Here is a 12,465-nt window from a genome sequence, read left to right as displayed (position 1 = left end):
GGAAACTTATGAGGTTATTAAAGCATTGCCTGCTTAAGTTGATGTCCTGTTTTTCAACTTGCCTAGGCTAAATTTGGTGGAGGCCCTTGTGGAAGATGCAGAACTACGCCAGTCTCTTCAAGAGGACCACCTTCATCGTTTCCCAGACTTCAATCGGCTGACAAAAAAATTTCAAAAAAAATCAGCCACTCTGCAGGACTGTTACAAAACATACCAGGCTGTTAATCACATTCCAAATTTGGTGAAGACGCTGGAGAAAAATGAAGGTAATGTTTCTTTCCCCATATTTTAAATCTAATGGTGGCCACTTTTTTCAGCCTGGGGGACTGCGTGCTTTAGAATCCAGCTGCTTCAAACCTGGTTTATTTCTGCACTTCCAAGGGTAGCTCATTCTCTCCCCACTCATCAGTTTTAGAGCCCCAAGTGGGACTAGGAGTGCCAGAGGACGGTGTGAGTTTCCTCAATATGAGAATGTTCTTGTCTAATGTAACAAGAAGGAAACTGAATGTTTAAAGAGCATGGAAACAAAGATTCTGGTCATTAAATCAACTTCAGATCAGTGGGATGCTGGCCAGAACTGCAACCTAGATGTTGTCAGTGTGGGACAGTCATCAGGGTGAGGGAAAGATGCTGTGGTGTCCCTGATGGTCATCACCTGCTGAAATGGAAGGTGGACACTTAATTCCTGAGGTGGTGGTTAGCAACATCTTCCCTAAATCTCCTGGATGATTGGATCTGGTTCTAGCTCCCTCCTCCTTTTAGGAGGATTAGGTTTAGGTGGGATGCCATCTTAGGACAACTGCTGTTTTTATTATATTTATGGAAGCTCAGTATGATGATTTTGTGTATGGTTTTATGTTGTACACCGCCCAGAGCCCTTCGGGGATGGGGCGGTATATTAAGAAAGATAAATAGATAGATAGATAGATTGATAGATAGATAGATAGATTGATTGATTGATTGATTGATTGATTGATTGATTGATTGATTGATCCATCTTCTTGGTGAAACACAAAGCAACCAATCAAGTTTTACCCTTAGGTTTATCAAGGAACAGTACTTTCAGAATTAACAACTTTCTCTGGTGAACGTACTTTGGGTGGCTGTATAAGTGGTTAAGGCTGGTACTGGGAAATATGTTTTGTACATGAAGGCAGCAAAAATGCTTAATGGGATTTGACAAAATGTCCTAATTTTCTGAGCTGAGTGTGAGATCAAAAAGGACTTGCTTTCTTTCCAGCAGCTCTAAGTGGAAAGCAGCAGCCTGTCTGCATAGCATAATACTGCTGCATGCCACTCTGGCTCTTCATCCCTTCATTTGCCCTGCCTGTTCCTGCTTCACTTGCACATCTGCTCCCCTGTGCCTTGGCCCTGGTAGTCCTGCTGGTTGTTTCTTTCTCGTTATCTGCCTTTTCGGAGCTAATCTTCTCTCGCTTCTCGGTGAGATGCTTTGGCTTCTTTCCTTTGCCAAAAGATCAAGATCTGCACACATCCAGATCTTACTTCTCTCCATCCAAAGGACTCTATGCTTTATCAGTAGCGGAAGGAGTGGGGATGGGGCAATGGTGGAAGGGGTGGGGTGTGTGCAGCAAACTGGACCTCTCCATTGGGACCATCATGTTTGAGCTTCCCGCATGCGCTTCACTTTTGTTCCTTTTTTTCCCCTCTCGGCTTTTGCCTTCCAGGGAAGCCTGCTTCTGTTTCTGCAGAACTGTGCTTGAAAGATGAGGCTTCCTGCCAGCTCTGCAGTTCCATCTTTTCTAAAGCCACTGTCCTTGTTAACCATCCACTTTCCTTGCCGTCCTCCTGGATTTGTTCTTTTTAATTAGCACAATTCCTACAAAGCTTTCAGTGGTCATCGGTAAAGGCAGAGAGTCTCCTTTTTAAGAGCCTGGTTTAGCTGATGATATAAAGCAGGCTGTTAAAGTGCTTTATGTGTTGATAGACCATGTTCAACAGCAATATATCTTTAAAATCTCTCTCTTCTTGGCTGATCCTATTTTGAAATGAAACGTTTTGGAAGGTGTTCTGACCCTTTGTCAATAGGTAAAGTGGATTGTACAGATTGTTGATCACAAGGCAGAATAGCAATTCAAACCTACACGTATTGATCTGGTACCTCGCTAGTAAGATCGAGTTCAGGTCATCCTGTGTTCTGATTCATGTTTTTCCACCCTGGTCTGTGGCGGTCAGTATGTGTTGCAGTGGAAAAAGGCTTATAATGAAACCTTAGTCCTGATCTGATCCAGCTGGCTTGTTCTTATGTTCTTATGTTCTTATGTTCTGTTAACAACAAGATCTGTGATCTACTGAGAGATGCACCGTTGAAGCACCGGCTGAAAACAGTTTGAAAGCGTACTGGTTTTTCCCCATGGATCTAAGATTAAAATCAGAAAATGGGAAGCCTGTTGAACTCTGCCATGCTAACTGGAAAACATACATGAGTGTGAGTGGTCCACTAGGTAGAATGTATGGCTGAAAGCTGGGTGTTGTACGTTGCTGTAGTCCTCATTGCCATGCTCAGGGGTTCCAGAGCCCATGGAACACTGTATATTTTTCCAAACGGAGGGAGTCTTGAGAAGCAGGAAACTGGTCCAGACGGAAATCCCATCTTTTGGCATAGCGGTTAAAGACAGACTAAAACTCGGATGGTACATGCCAAGAGGGTCCCTATGTCATGGTGGAGGGGAGCCCACTTGAGAGAGAGATCTTACTTTTAATTGGGAGCGGGGAGTTCTTTACTCTTGATTGGGGGGTGAGTTTTTACCTCAGCAGTCAGAAGGGTTCCTTTGCTTGAGGGAAGCGAGATGCAGAGAGAGGTGATGTGATAGGAGAGCAGAGGAGGGGTCAGCTATGCTCTGACAGGTGGAAACCCATCCCTGAGGCAGCAGGATCAGGGTTCCCCATGACACTGGTTTGCTAAGAGGTTGGATTTTATATCTTAGGGTGGTGGCAGGAAGAGGAAACACGCTCTTGACATGCAATCAAACACACATGTCCGAACACAGACCCATTGTGGGAATGTGACGCTCACTACTGTCTTTTGCAGCCTATGGTTCTTCATTGAATGATTGTGCCCTGGATCCAAATAGCTTCCAAGAGGGAGACAGTTCCTCCCACACAGAAATTCAGGGAATCCTCTGATACCTGCAAGTGCTCATCTTTTCTACCCTCCCTATGACAATCCTCATTCATGTTACTCTTTGAGAGGCAGAAAAACACCCCTGCGGGGGCAGAACTCCTTCCGTCATTCTTTGGATCCAAGCTTCAGGAGATAAACAAGGCAAATTTAAGAAGTATTGTGTGTACTGGAAAGTACTACAGAAACTAATAATAATTTCTGTTTTTATCTTTCTCTAATTCATGGCTGTATATCAAATTTAATTAGTTCCTAGGGAGGGAAATCTAAGATTCTGCTTTGTTTGTTTTTGTTCAAACTATTTATAATTTACTTTTCAACCGGATGAGTCTACAAAGCAGTTTCCTTGGTGATTAGTAATCATGGCCTGTACTATAATTTATAATCTCATTGATTTTGCAGAATCCTGAGAATCTCAGCTTACTTTAGAAAAACAACAATTTAAACACAAGTTTTTAGTCCTCATGGCTACAGAGCAAGAGACTAAAAAAATCCCTGGTTGTTCACCATTGTGGCAGTCTTGGCAGAGAATGTTGTTCTCACATAACGCACATAATGTGTGTGAGGCATCTTGCATGATATTTGGCTCTGCTTGTAAGCCACTATTGTGATGCAATAAAAAACCAGTATCTAGTATCTTGGGGGGGGGGGGGGGGGGGGGGGTCACAAGGAGTTGCGGGTGCTTCGTTCAAGAAATCAGTTCCTCCAGTTCACTCCCATCTCTGGCCAAGGATCCTGAAGGAACATTTTTTCATTGCAACCATTTTGTGAAGTAGATGAAGCTGGGCGAGAGCTCCCAGGAATCTCCATGACTGAGTGGTGTTTGAACCTGGGTGAACTGTGGCAAAATCAGCACAGTGATATAGTGGGCATCACAGAGACATGGTGGAATGAGGAGAACCAGTGGGATGGTGTTATCCCATGTTACAGGCTCTACAGGAAGGAGTAGCAGAGAGCTGGACTAGATGGACTCTGGTCTGATCCAGCTGGCTTGTTCTTATGTTCTTATGATAGGGCAGGGCGTATTGGGGGTGGGGTTGCCCTATACATCAAATAGATCATAGTGTCACCTAAAATAGACAATGCAGGGGGAACTGAATCCCCTACAGAAGCACTGTGGATATCAATACCAGGGGTGAAGGATAGTTTAATATTGGGAATATATTATCGTTCCCCTGACCAAAGCGCACAAGAGGATTCTGAGAGAACAAAGAAAGAGAATGTCATTTAAATTTATGATCAGAGCGGCTCATGCATTAATGGCATTGGGTTGGAAAGTTAAAAGAACCTGGACTATACAGAAATGGATGGAATATAAATGGGAACAAATACAATTAGAAAATTTGGATATAATGTCAAGAAATCAAATATGGCAAGAAAAACAAAAGGATATGTTGTGGATCTGGACTGAATTCAAAGATTGGCTAAATGAAATTGGAATCACAGAAGAAAACGGGAAAAGAAGACTATAAAGAATGAACCTGCTTCTGCACATTTAAAGAAGAAAAGAAGAAGGGGGTGGGGTGAGGTGAGGTGGGGAGAAAGGGGGTAAAAGGATATGGAGGTTGGAATATAATGATGTATAGCATAAGCATGTAATGATCCAAAATATCAGTAAAAATTTATATAAAAAAGGGGATTCAGAGATGGAAGAAGAAATTAGAGAGGCCAACAAAAGCAAAAACGTAGTGGAAATGGGCGATTTTAACTATCCCCACAGAAACTGGAAAAATGCATGTTCAGGTCATAGTAAGGAGAGAGCATTCCTAGATATGCTAAATGGCTGTGGCTTAGAGCAGATGGTTGTGGAACCAACCATGGAAGAGGTGATCCTAGATCTAGGACCTGGTGCAGGAAGTCACTGTTGTTGAGCTGATAGGGAACAGTGACCACAATGCTGTCAGATTCAGCATCTCTGCATGCGAGCAAGCGACAACTACTAATGTAGTTACATTCGCCTTCAGAAAGGGAAATTTCTCAAAGATGAGGGGGATAGTGCGCAGGAAGCTAAAAGGAAAAATCAAGAGAATCAAAACTGTCCAAGATGCTTGGAGGTTATTTTAAACAATTGTAATCACAGCTTAGCTGGAATGTGTTCCACAGGTTAGGAAAGGCAGCACCCAGTCCAAAAGAAAGCCACCATGGTTAACGAGGGAGGTTGAGAAAATTATCAGAAAAAAGAAGATGTCTTTTAGAAAATGGAAGTCCAACTTGACTGATTAAAAATAGCAGAGGGAAAAATAGCAGAATCACAGACCAGGAAAGGGATTTAGGCGTCTTAGTTGATAGTTCCATGGGAATGTCAACTCAATGCATGGCAGCTGTTTGGGGGGGGGGGGGGGTGGGGGGGGGGGGGGGTGGGGGGGGGGGGGGGTGGGGGGGGGGGGGGGTGGGGGGGGGGGGGGGTGGGGGGGGGGGGGGGTGGGGGGGGGGGGGGGTGGGGGGGGGGGGGGGTGGGGGGGGGGGGGGGTGGGGGGGGGGGGGGGTGGGGGGGGGGGGGGGTGGGGGGGGGGGGGGGTGGGGGGGGGGGGGGGTGGGGGGGGGGGGGGGTGGGGGGGGGGGGGGGTGGGGGGGGGGGGGGGTGGGGGGGGGGGGGGGTGGGGGGGGGGGGGGGTGGGGGGGGGGGGGGGTGGGGGGGGGGGGGGGTGGGGGGGGGGGGGGGTGGGGGGGGGGGGGGGTGGGGGGGGGGGGGGGTGGGGGGGGGGGGGGGTGGGGGGGGGGGGGGGTGGGGGGGGGGGGGGGTGGGGGGGGGGGGGGGTGGGGGGGGGGGGGGGTGGGGGGGGGGGGGGGTGGGGGGGGGGGGGGGTGGGGGGGGGGGGGGGTGGGGGGGGGGGGGGGTGGGGGGGGGGGGGGGTGGGGGGGGGGGGGGGTGGGGGGGGGGGGGGGTGGGGGGGGGGGGGGGTGGGGGGGGGGGGGGGTGGGGGGGGGGGGGGGTGGGGGGGGGGGGGGGTGGGGGGGGGGGGGGGTGGGGGGGGGGGGGGGTGGGGGGGGGGGGGGGTGGGGGGGGGGGGGGGTGGGGGGGGGGGGGGGTGGGGGGGGGGGGGGGTGGGGGGGGGGGGGGGTGGGGGGGGGGGGGGGTGGGGGGGGGGGGGGGTGGGGGGGGGGGGGGGTGGGGGGGGGGGGGGGTGGGGGGGGGGGGGGGTGGGGGGGGGGGGGGGTGGGGGGGGGGGGGGGTGGGGGGGGGGGGGGGTGGGGGGGGGGGGGGGTGGGGGGGGGGGGGGGTGGGGGGGGGGGGGGGTGGGGGGGGGGGGGGGTGGGGGGGGGGGGGGGTGGGGGGGGGGGGGGGTGGGGGGGGGGGGGGGTGGGGGGGGGGGGGGGTGGGGGGGGGGGGGGGTGGGGGGGGGGGGGGGTGGGGGGGGGGGGGGGTGGGGGGGGGGGGGGGTGGGGGGGGGGGGGGGTGGGGGGGGGGGGGGGTGGGGGGGGGGGGGGGTGGGGGGGGGGGGGGGTGGGGGGGGGGGGGGGTGGGGGGGGGGGGGGGTGGGGGGGGGGGGGGGTGGGGGGGGGGGGGGGTGGGGGGGGGGGGGGGTGGGGGGGGGGGGGGGTGGGGGGGGGGGGGGGTGGGGGGGGGGGGGGGTGGGGGGGGGGGGGGGTGGGGGGGGGGGGGGGTGGGGGGGGGGGGGGGTGGGGGGGGGGGGGGGTGGGGGGGGGGGGGGGTGGGGGGGGGGGGGGGTGGGGGGGGGGGGGGGTGGGGGGGGGGGGGGGTGGGGGGGGGGGGGGGTGGGGGGGGGGGGGGGTGGGGGGGGGGGGGGGTGGGGGGGGGGGGGGGTGGGGGGGGGGGGGGGTGGGGGGGGGGGGGGGTGGGGGGGGGGGGGGGTGGGGGGGGGGGGGGGTGGGGGGGGGGGGGGGTGGGGGGGGGGGGGGGTGGGGGGGGGGGGGGGTGGGGGGGGGGGGGGGTGGGGGGGGGGGGGGGTGGGGGGGGGGGGGGGTGGGGGGGGGGGGGGGTGGGGGGGGGGGGGGGTGGGGGGGGGGGGGGGTGGGGGGGGGGGGGGGTGGGGGGGGGGGGGGGTGGGGGGGGGGGGGGGTGGGGGGGGGGGGGGGTGGGGGGGGGGGGGGGTGGGGGGGGGGGGGGGTGGGGGGGGGGGGGGGTGGGGGGGGGGGGGGGTGGGGGGGGGGGGGGGTGGGGGGGGGGGGGGGTGGGGGGGGGGGGGGGTGGGGGGGGGGGGGGGTGGGGGGGGGGGGGGGTGGGGGGGGGGGGGGGTGGGGGGGGGGGGGGGTGGGGGGGGGGGGGGGTGGGGGGGGGGGGGGGTGGGGGGGGGGGGGGGTGGGGGGGGGGGGGGGTGGGGGGGGGGGGGGGTGGGGGGGGGGGGGGGTGGGGGGGGGGGGGGGTGGGGGGGGGGGGGGGTGGGGGGGGGGGGGGGTGGGGGGGGGGGGGGGTGGGGGGGGGGGGGGGTGGGGGGGGGGGGGGGTGGGGGGGGGGGGGGGTGGGGGGGGGGGGGGGTGGGGGGGGGGGGGGGTGGGGGGGGGGGGGGGTGGGGGGGGGGGGGGGTGGGGGGGGGGGGGGGTGGGGGGGGGGGGGGGTGGGGGGGGGGGGGGGTGGGGGGGGGGGGGGGTGGGGGGGGGGGGGGGTGGGGGGGGGGGGGGGTGGGGGGGGGGGGGGGTGGGGGGGGGGGGGGGTGGGGGGGGGGGGGGGTGGGGGGGGGGGGGGGTGGGGGGGGGGGGGGGTGGGGGGGGGGGGGGGTGGGGGGGGGGGGGGGTGGGGGGGGGGGGGGGTGGGGGGGGGGGGGGGTGGGGGGGGGGGGGGGTGGGGGGGGGGGGGGGTGGGGGGGGGGGGGGGTGGGGGGGGGGGGGGGTGGGGGGGGGGGGGGGTGGGGGGGGGGGGGGGTGGGGGGGGGGGGGGGTGGGGGGGGGGGGGGGTGGGGGGGGGGGGGGGTGGGGGGGGGGGGGGGTGGGGGGGGGGGGGGGTGGGGGGGGGGGGGGGTGGGGGGGGGGGGGGGTGGGGGGGGGGGGGGGTGGGGGGGGGGGGGGGTGGGGGGGGGGGGGGGTGGGGGGGGGGGGGGGTGGGGGGGGGGGGGGGTGGGGGGGGGGGGGGGTGGGGGGGGGGGGGGGTGGGGGGGGGGGGGGGTGGGGGGGGGGGGGGGTGGGGGGGGGGGGGGGTGGGGGGGGGGGGGGGTGGGGGGGGGGGGGGGTGGGGGGGGGGGGGGGTGGGGGGGGGGGGGGGTGGGGGGGGGGGGGGGTGGGGGGGGGGGGGGGTGGGGGGGGGGGGGGGTGGGGGGGGGGGGGGGTGGGGGGGGGGGGGGGTGGGGGGGGGGGGGGGTGGGGGGGGGGGGGGGTGGGGGGGGGGGGGGGTGGGGGGGGGGGGGGGTGGGGGGGGGGGGGGGTGGGGGGGGGGGGGGGTGGGGGGGGGGGGGGGTGGGGGGGGGGGGGGGTGGGGGGGGGGGGGGGTGGGGGGGGGGGGGGGTGGGGGGGGGGGGGGGTGGGGGGGGGGGGGGGTGGGGGGGGGGGGGGGTGGGGGGGGGGGGGGGTGGGGGGGGGGGGGGGTGGGGGGGGGGGGGGGTGGGGGGGGGGGGGGGTGGGGGGGGGGGGGGGTGGGGGGGGGGGGGGGTGGGGGGGGGGGGGGGTGGGGGGGGGGGGGGGTGGGGGGGGGGGGGGGTGGGGGGGGGGGGGGGTGGGGGGGGGGGGGGGTGGGGGGGGGGGGGGGTGGGGGGGGGGGGGGGTGGGGGGGGGGGGGGGTGGGGGGGGGGGGGGGTGGGGGGGGGGGGGGGTGGGGGGGGGGGGGGGTGGGGGGGGGGGGGGGTGGGGGGGGGGGGGGGTGGGGGGGGGGGGGGGTGGGGGGGGGGGGGGGTGGGGGGGGGGGGGGGTGGGGGGGGGGGGGGGTGGGGGGGGGGGGGGGTGGGGGGGGGGGGGGGTGGGGGGGGGGGGGGGTGGGGGGGGGGGGGGGTGGGGGGGGGGGGGGGTGGGGGGGGGGGGGGGTGGGGGGGGGGGGGGGTGGGGGGGGGGGGGGGTGGGGGGGGGGGGGGGTGGGGGGGGGGGGGGGTGGGGGGGGGGGGGGGTGGGGGGGGGGGGGGGTGGGGGGGGGGGGGGGTGGGGGGGGGGGGGGGTGGGGGGGGGGGGGGGTGGGGGGGGGGGGGGGTGGGGGGGGGGGGGGGTGGGGGGGGGGGGGGGTGGGGGGGGGGGGGGGTGGGGGGGGGGGGGGGTGGGGGGGGGGGGGGGTGGGGGGGGGGGGGGGTGGGGGGGGGGGGGGGTGGGGGGGGGGGGGGGTGGGGGGGGGGGGGGGTGGGGGGGGGGGGGGGTGGGGGGGGGGGGGGGTGGGGGGGGGGGGGGGTGGGGGGGGGGGGGGGTGGGGGGGGGGGGGGGTGGGGGGGGGGGGGGGTGGGGGGGGGGGGGGGTGGGGGGGGGGGGGGGTGGGGGGGGGGGGGGGTGGGGGGGGGGGGGGGTGGGGGGGGGGGGGGGTGGGGGGGGGGGGGGGTGGGGGGGGGGGGGGGTGGGGGGGGGGGGGGGTGGGGGGGGGGGGGGGTGGGGGGGGGGGGGGGTGGGGGGGGGGGGGGGTGGGGGGGGGGGGGGGTGGGGGGGGGGGGGGGTGGGGGGGGGGGGGGGTGGGGGGGGGGGGGGGTGGGGGGGGGGGGGGGTGGGGGGGGGGGGGGGTGGGGGGGGGGGGGGGTGGGGGGGGGGGGGGGTGGGGGGGGGGGGGGGTGGGGGGGGGGGGGGGTGGGGGGGGGGGGGGGTGGGGGGGGGGGGGGGTGGGGGGGGGGGGGGGTGGGGGGGGGGGGGGGTGGGGGGGGGGGGGGGTGGGGGGGGGGGGGGGTGGGGGGGGGGGGGGGTGGGGGGGGGGGGGGGTGGGGGGGGGGGGGGGTGGGGGGGGGGGGGGGTGGGGGGGGGGGGGGGTGGGGGGGGGGGGGGGTGGGGGGGGGGGGGGGTGGGGGGGGGGGGGGGTGGGGGGGGGGGGGGGTGGGGGGGGGGGGGGGTGGGGGGGGGGGGGGGTGGGGGGGGGGGGGGGTGGGGGGGGGGGGGGGTGGGGGGGGGGGGGGGTGGGGGGGGGGGGGGGTGGGGGGGGGGGGGGGTGGGGGGGGGGGGGGGTGGGGGGGGGGGGGGGTGGGGGGGGGGGGGGGTGGGGGGGGGGGGGGGTGGGGGGGGGGGGGGGTGGGGGGGGGGGGGGGTGGGGGGGGGGGGGGGTGGGGGGGGGGGGGGGTGGGGGGGGGGGGGGGTGGGGGGGGGGGGGGGTGGGGGGGGGGGGGGGTGGGGGGGGGGGGGGGTGGGGGGGGGGGGGGGTGGGGGGGGGGGGGGGTGGGGGGGGGGGGGGGTGGGGGGGGGGGGGGGTGGGGGGGGGGGGGGGTGGGGGGGGGGGGGGGTGGGGGGGGGGGGGGGTGGGGGGGGGGGGGGGTGGGGGGGGGGGGGGGTGGGGGGGGGGGGGGGTGGGGGGGGGGGGGGGTGGGGGGGGGGGGGGGTGGGGGGGGGGGGGGGTGGGGGGGGGGGGGGGTGGGGGGGGGGGGGGGTGGGGGGGGGGGGGGGTGGGGGGGGGGGGGGGTGGGGGGGGGGGGGGGTGGGGGGGGGGGGGGGTGGGGGGGGGGGGGGGTGGGGGGGGGGGGGGGTGGGGGGGGGGGGGGGTGGGGGGGGGGGGGGGTGGGGGGGGGGGGGGGTGGGGGGGGGGGGGGGTGGGGGGGGGGGGGGGTGGGGGGGGGGGGGGGTGGGGGGGGGGGGGGGTGGGGGGGGGGGGGGGTGGGGGGGGGGGGGGGTGGGGGGGGGGGGGGGTGGGGGGGGGGGGGGGTGGGGGGGGGGGGGGGTGGGGGGGGGGGGGGGTGGGGGGGGGGGGGGGTGGGGGGGGGGGGGGGTGGGGGGGGGGGGGGGTGGGGGGGGGGGGGGGTGGGGGGGGGGGGGGGTGGGGGGGGGGGGGGGTGGGGGGGGGGGGGGGTGGGGGGGGGGGGGGGTGGGGGGGGGGGGGGGTGGGGGGGGGGGGGGGTGGGGGGGGGGGGGGGTGGGGGGGGGGGGGGGTGGGGGGGGGGGGGGGTGGGGGGGGGGGGGGGTGGGGGGGGGGGGGGGTGGGGGGGGGGGGGGGTGGGGGGGGGGGGGGGTGGGGGGGGGGGGGGGTGGGGGGGGGGGGGGGTGGGGGGGGGGGGGGGTGGGGGGGGGGGGGGGTGGGGGGGGGGGGGGGTGGGGGGGGGGGGGGGTGGGGGGGGGGGGGGGTGGGGGGGGGGGGGGGTGGGGGGGGGGGGGGGTGGGGGGGGGGGGGGGTGGGGGGGGGGGGGGGTGGGGGGGGGGGGGGGTGGGGGGGGGGGGGGGTGGGGGGGGGGGGGGGTGGGGGGGGGGGGGGGTGGGGGGGGGGGGGGGTGGGGGGGGGGGGGGGTGGGGGGGGGGGGGGGTGGGGGGGGGGGGGGGTGGGGGGGGGGGGGGGTGGGGGGGGGGGGGGGTGGGGGGGGGGGGGGGTGGGGGGGGGGGGGGGTGGGGGGGGGGGGGGGTGGGGGGGGGGGGGGGTGGGGGGGGGGGGGGGTGGGGGGGGGGGGGGGTGGGGGGGGGGGGGGGTGGGGGGGGGGGGGGGTGGGGGGGGGGGGGGGTGGGGGGGGGGGGGGGTGGGGGGGGGGGGGGGTGGGGGGGGGGGGGGGTGGGGGGGGGGGGGGGTGGGGGGGGGGGGGGGTGGGGGGGGGGGGGGGTGGGGGGGGGGGGGGGTGGGGGGGGGGGGGGGTGGGGGGGGGGGGGGGTGGGGGGGGGGGGGGGTGGGGGGGGGGGGGGGTGGGGGGGGGGGGGGGTGGGGGGGGGGGGGGGTGGGGGGGGGGGGGGGTGGGGGGGGGGGGGGGTGGGGGGGGGGGGGGGTGGGGGGGGGGGGGGGTGGGGGGGGGGGGGGGTGGGGGGGGGGGGGGGTGGGGGGGGGGGGGGGTGGGGGGGGGGGGGGGTGGGGGGGGGGGGGGGTGGGGGGGGGGGGGGGTGGGGGGGGGGGGGGGTGGGGGGGGGGGGGGGTGGGGGGGGGGGGGGGTGGGGGGGGGGGGGGGTGGGGGGGGGGGGGGGTGGGGGGGGGGGGGGGTGGGGGGGGGGGGGGGTGGGGGGGGGGGGGGGTGGGGGGGGGGGGGGGTGGGGGGGGGGGGGGGTGGGGGGGGGGGGGGGTGGGGGGGGGGGGGGGTGGGGGGGGGGGGGGGTGGGGGGGGGGGGGGGTGGGGGGGGGGGGGGGTGGGGGGGGGGGGGGGTGGGGGGGGGGGGGGGTGGGGGGGGGGGGGGGTGGGGGGGGGGGGGGGTGGGGGGGGGGGGGGGTGGGGGGGGGGGGGGGTGGGGGGGGGGGGGGGTGGGGGGGGGGGGGGGTGGGGGGGGGGGGGGGTGGGGGGGGGGGGGGGTGGGGGGGGGGGGGGGTGGGGGGGGGGGGGGGTGGGGGGGGGGGGGGGTGGGGGGGGGGGGGGGTGGGGGGG

General features: G+C 71.5%; 1 protein-coding gene across 1 annotated transcript in view; it reads left to right on the top strand.

Moving 5' to 3' along the window:
* MSH2 (mutS homolog 2) overlaps positions 1 to 12,465 on the top strand; it is an 84,969-nt gene that overhangs the window by 35,298 nt on the left and 37,206 nt on the right. Inside the window, exon 7 of the mRNA XM_048504761.1 lies at positions 67 to 289. Within this exon, the coding sequence (XP_048360718.1) occupies positions 67 to 289 (223 nt within the window). The remainder of the gene's footprint in view (positions 1 to 66; positions 290 to 12,465) is intronic.

Source organism: Sphaerodactylus townsendi, linkage group LG01 (assembly GCF_021028975.2).
Source record: "Sphaerodactylus townsendi isolate TG3544 linkage group LG01, MPM_Stown_v2.3, whole genome shotgun sequence".
Lineage (NCBI taxonomy): Eukaryota > Metazoa > Chordata > Lepidosauria > Squamata > Sphaerodactylidae > Sphaerodactylus > Sphaerodactylus townsendi.
This window is presented reverse-complemented; position numbering and strand designations above follow the sequence as displayed.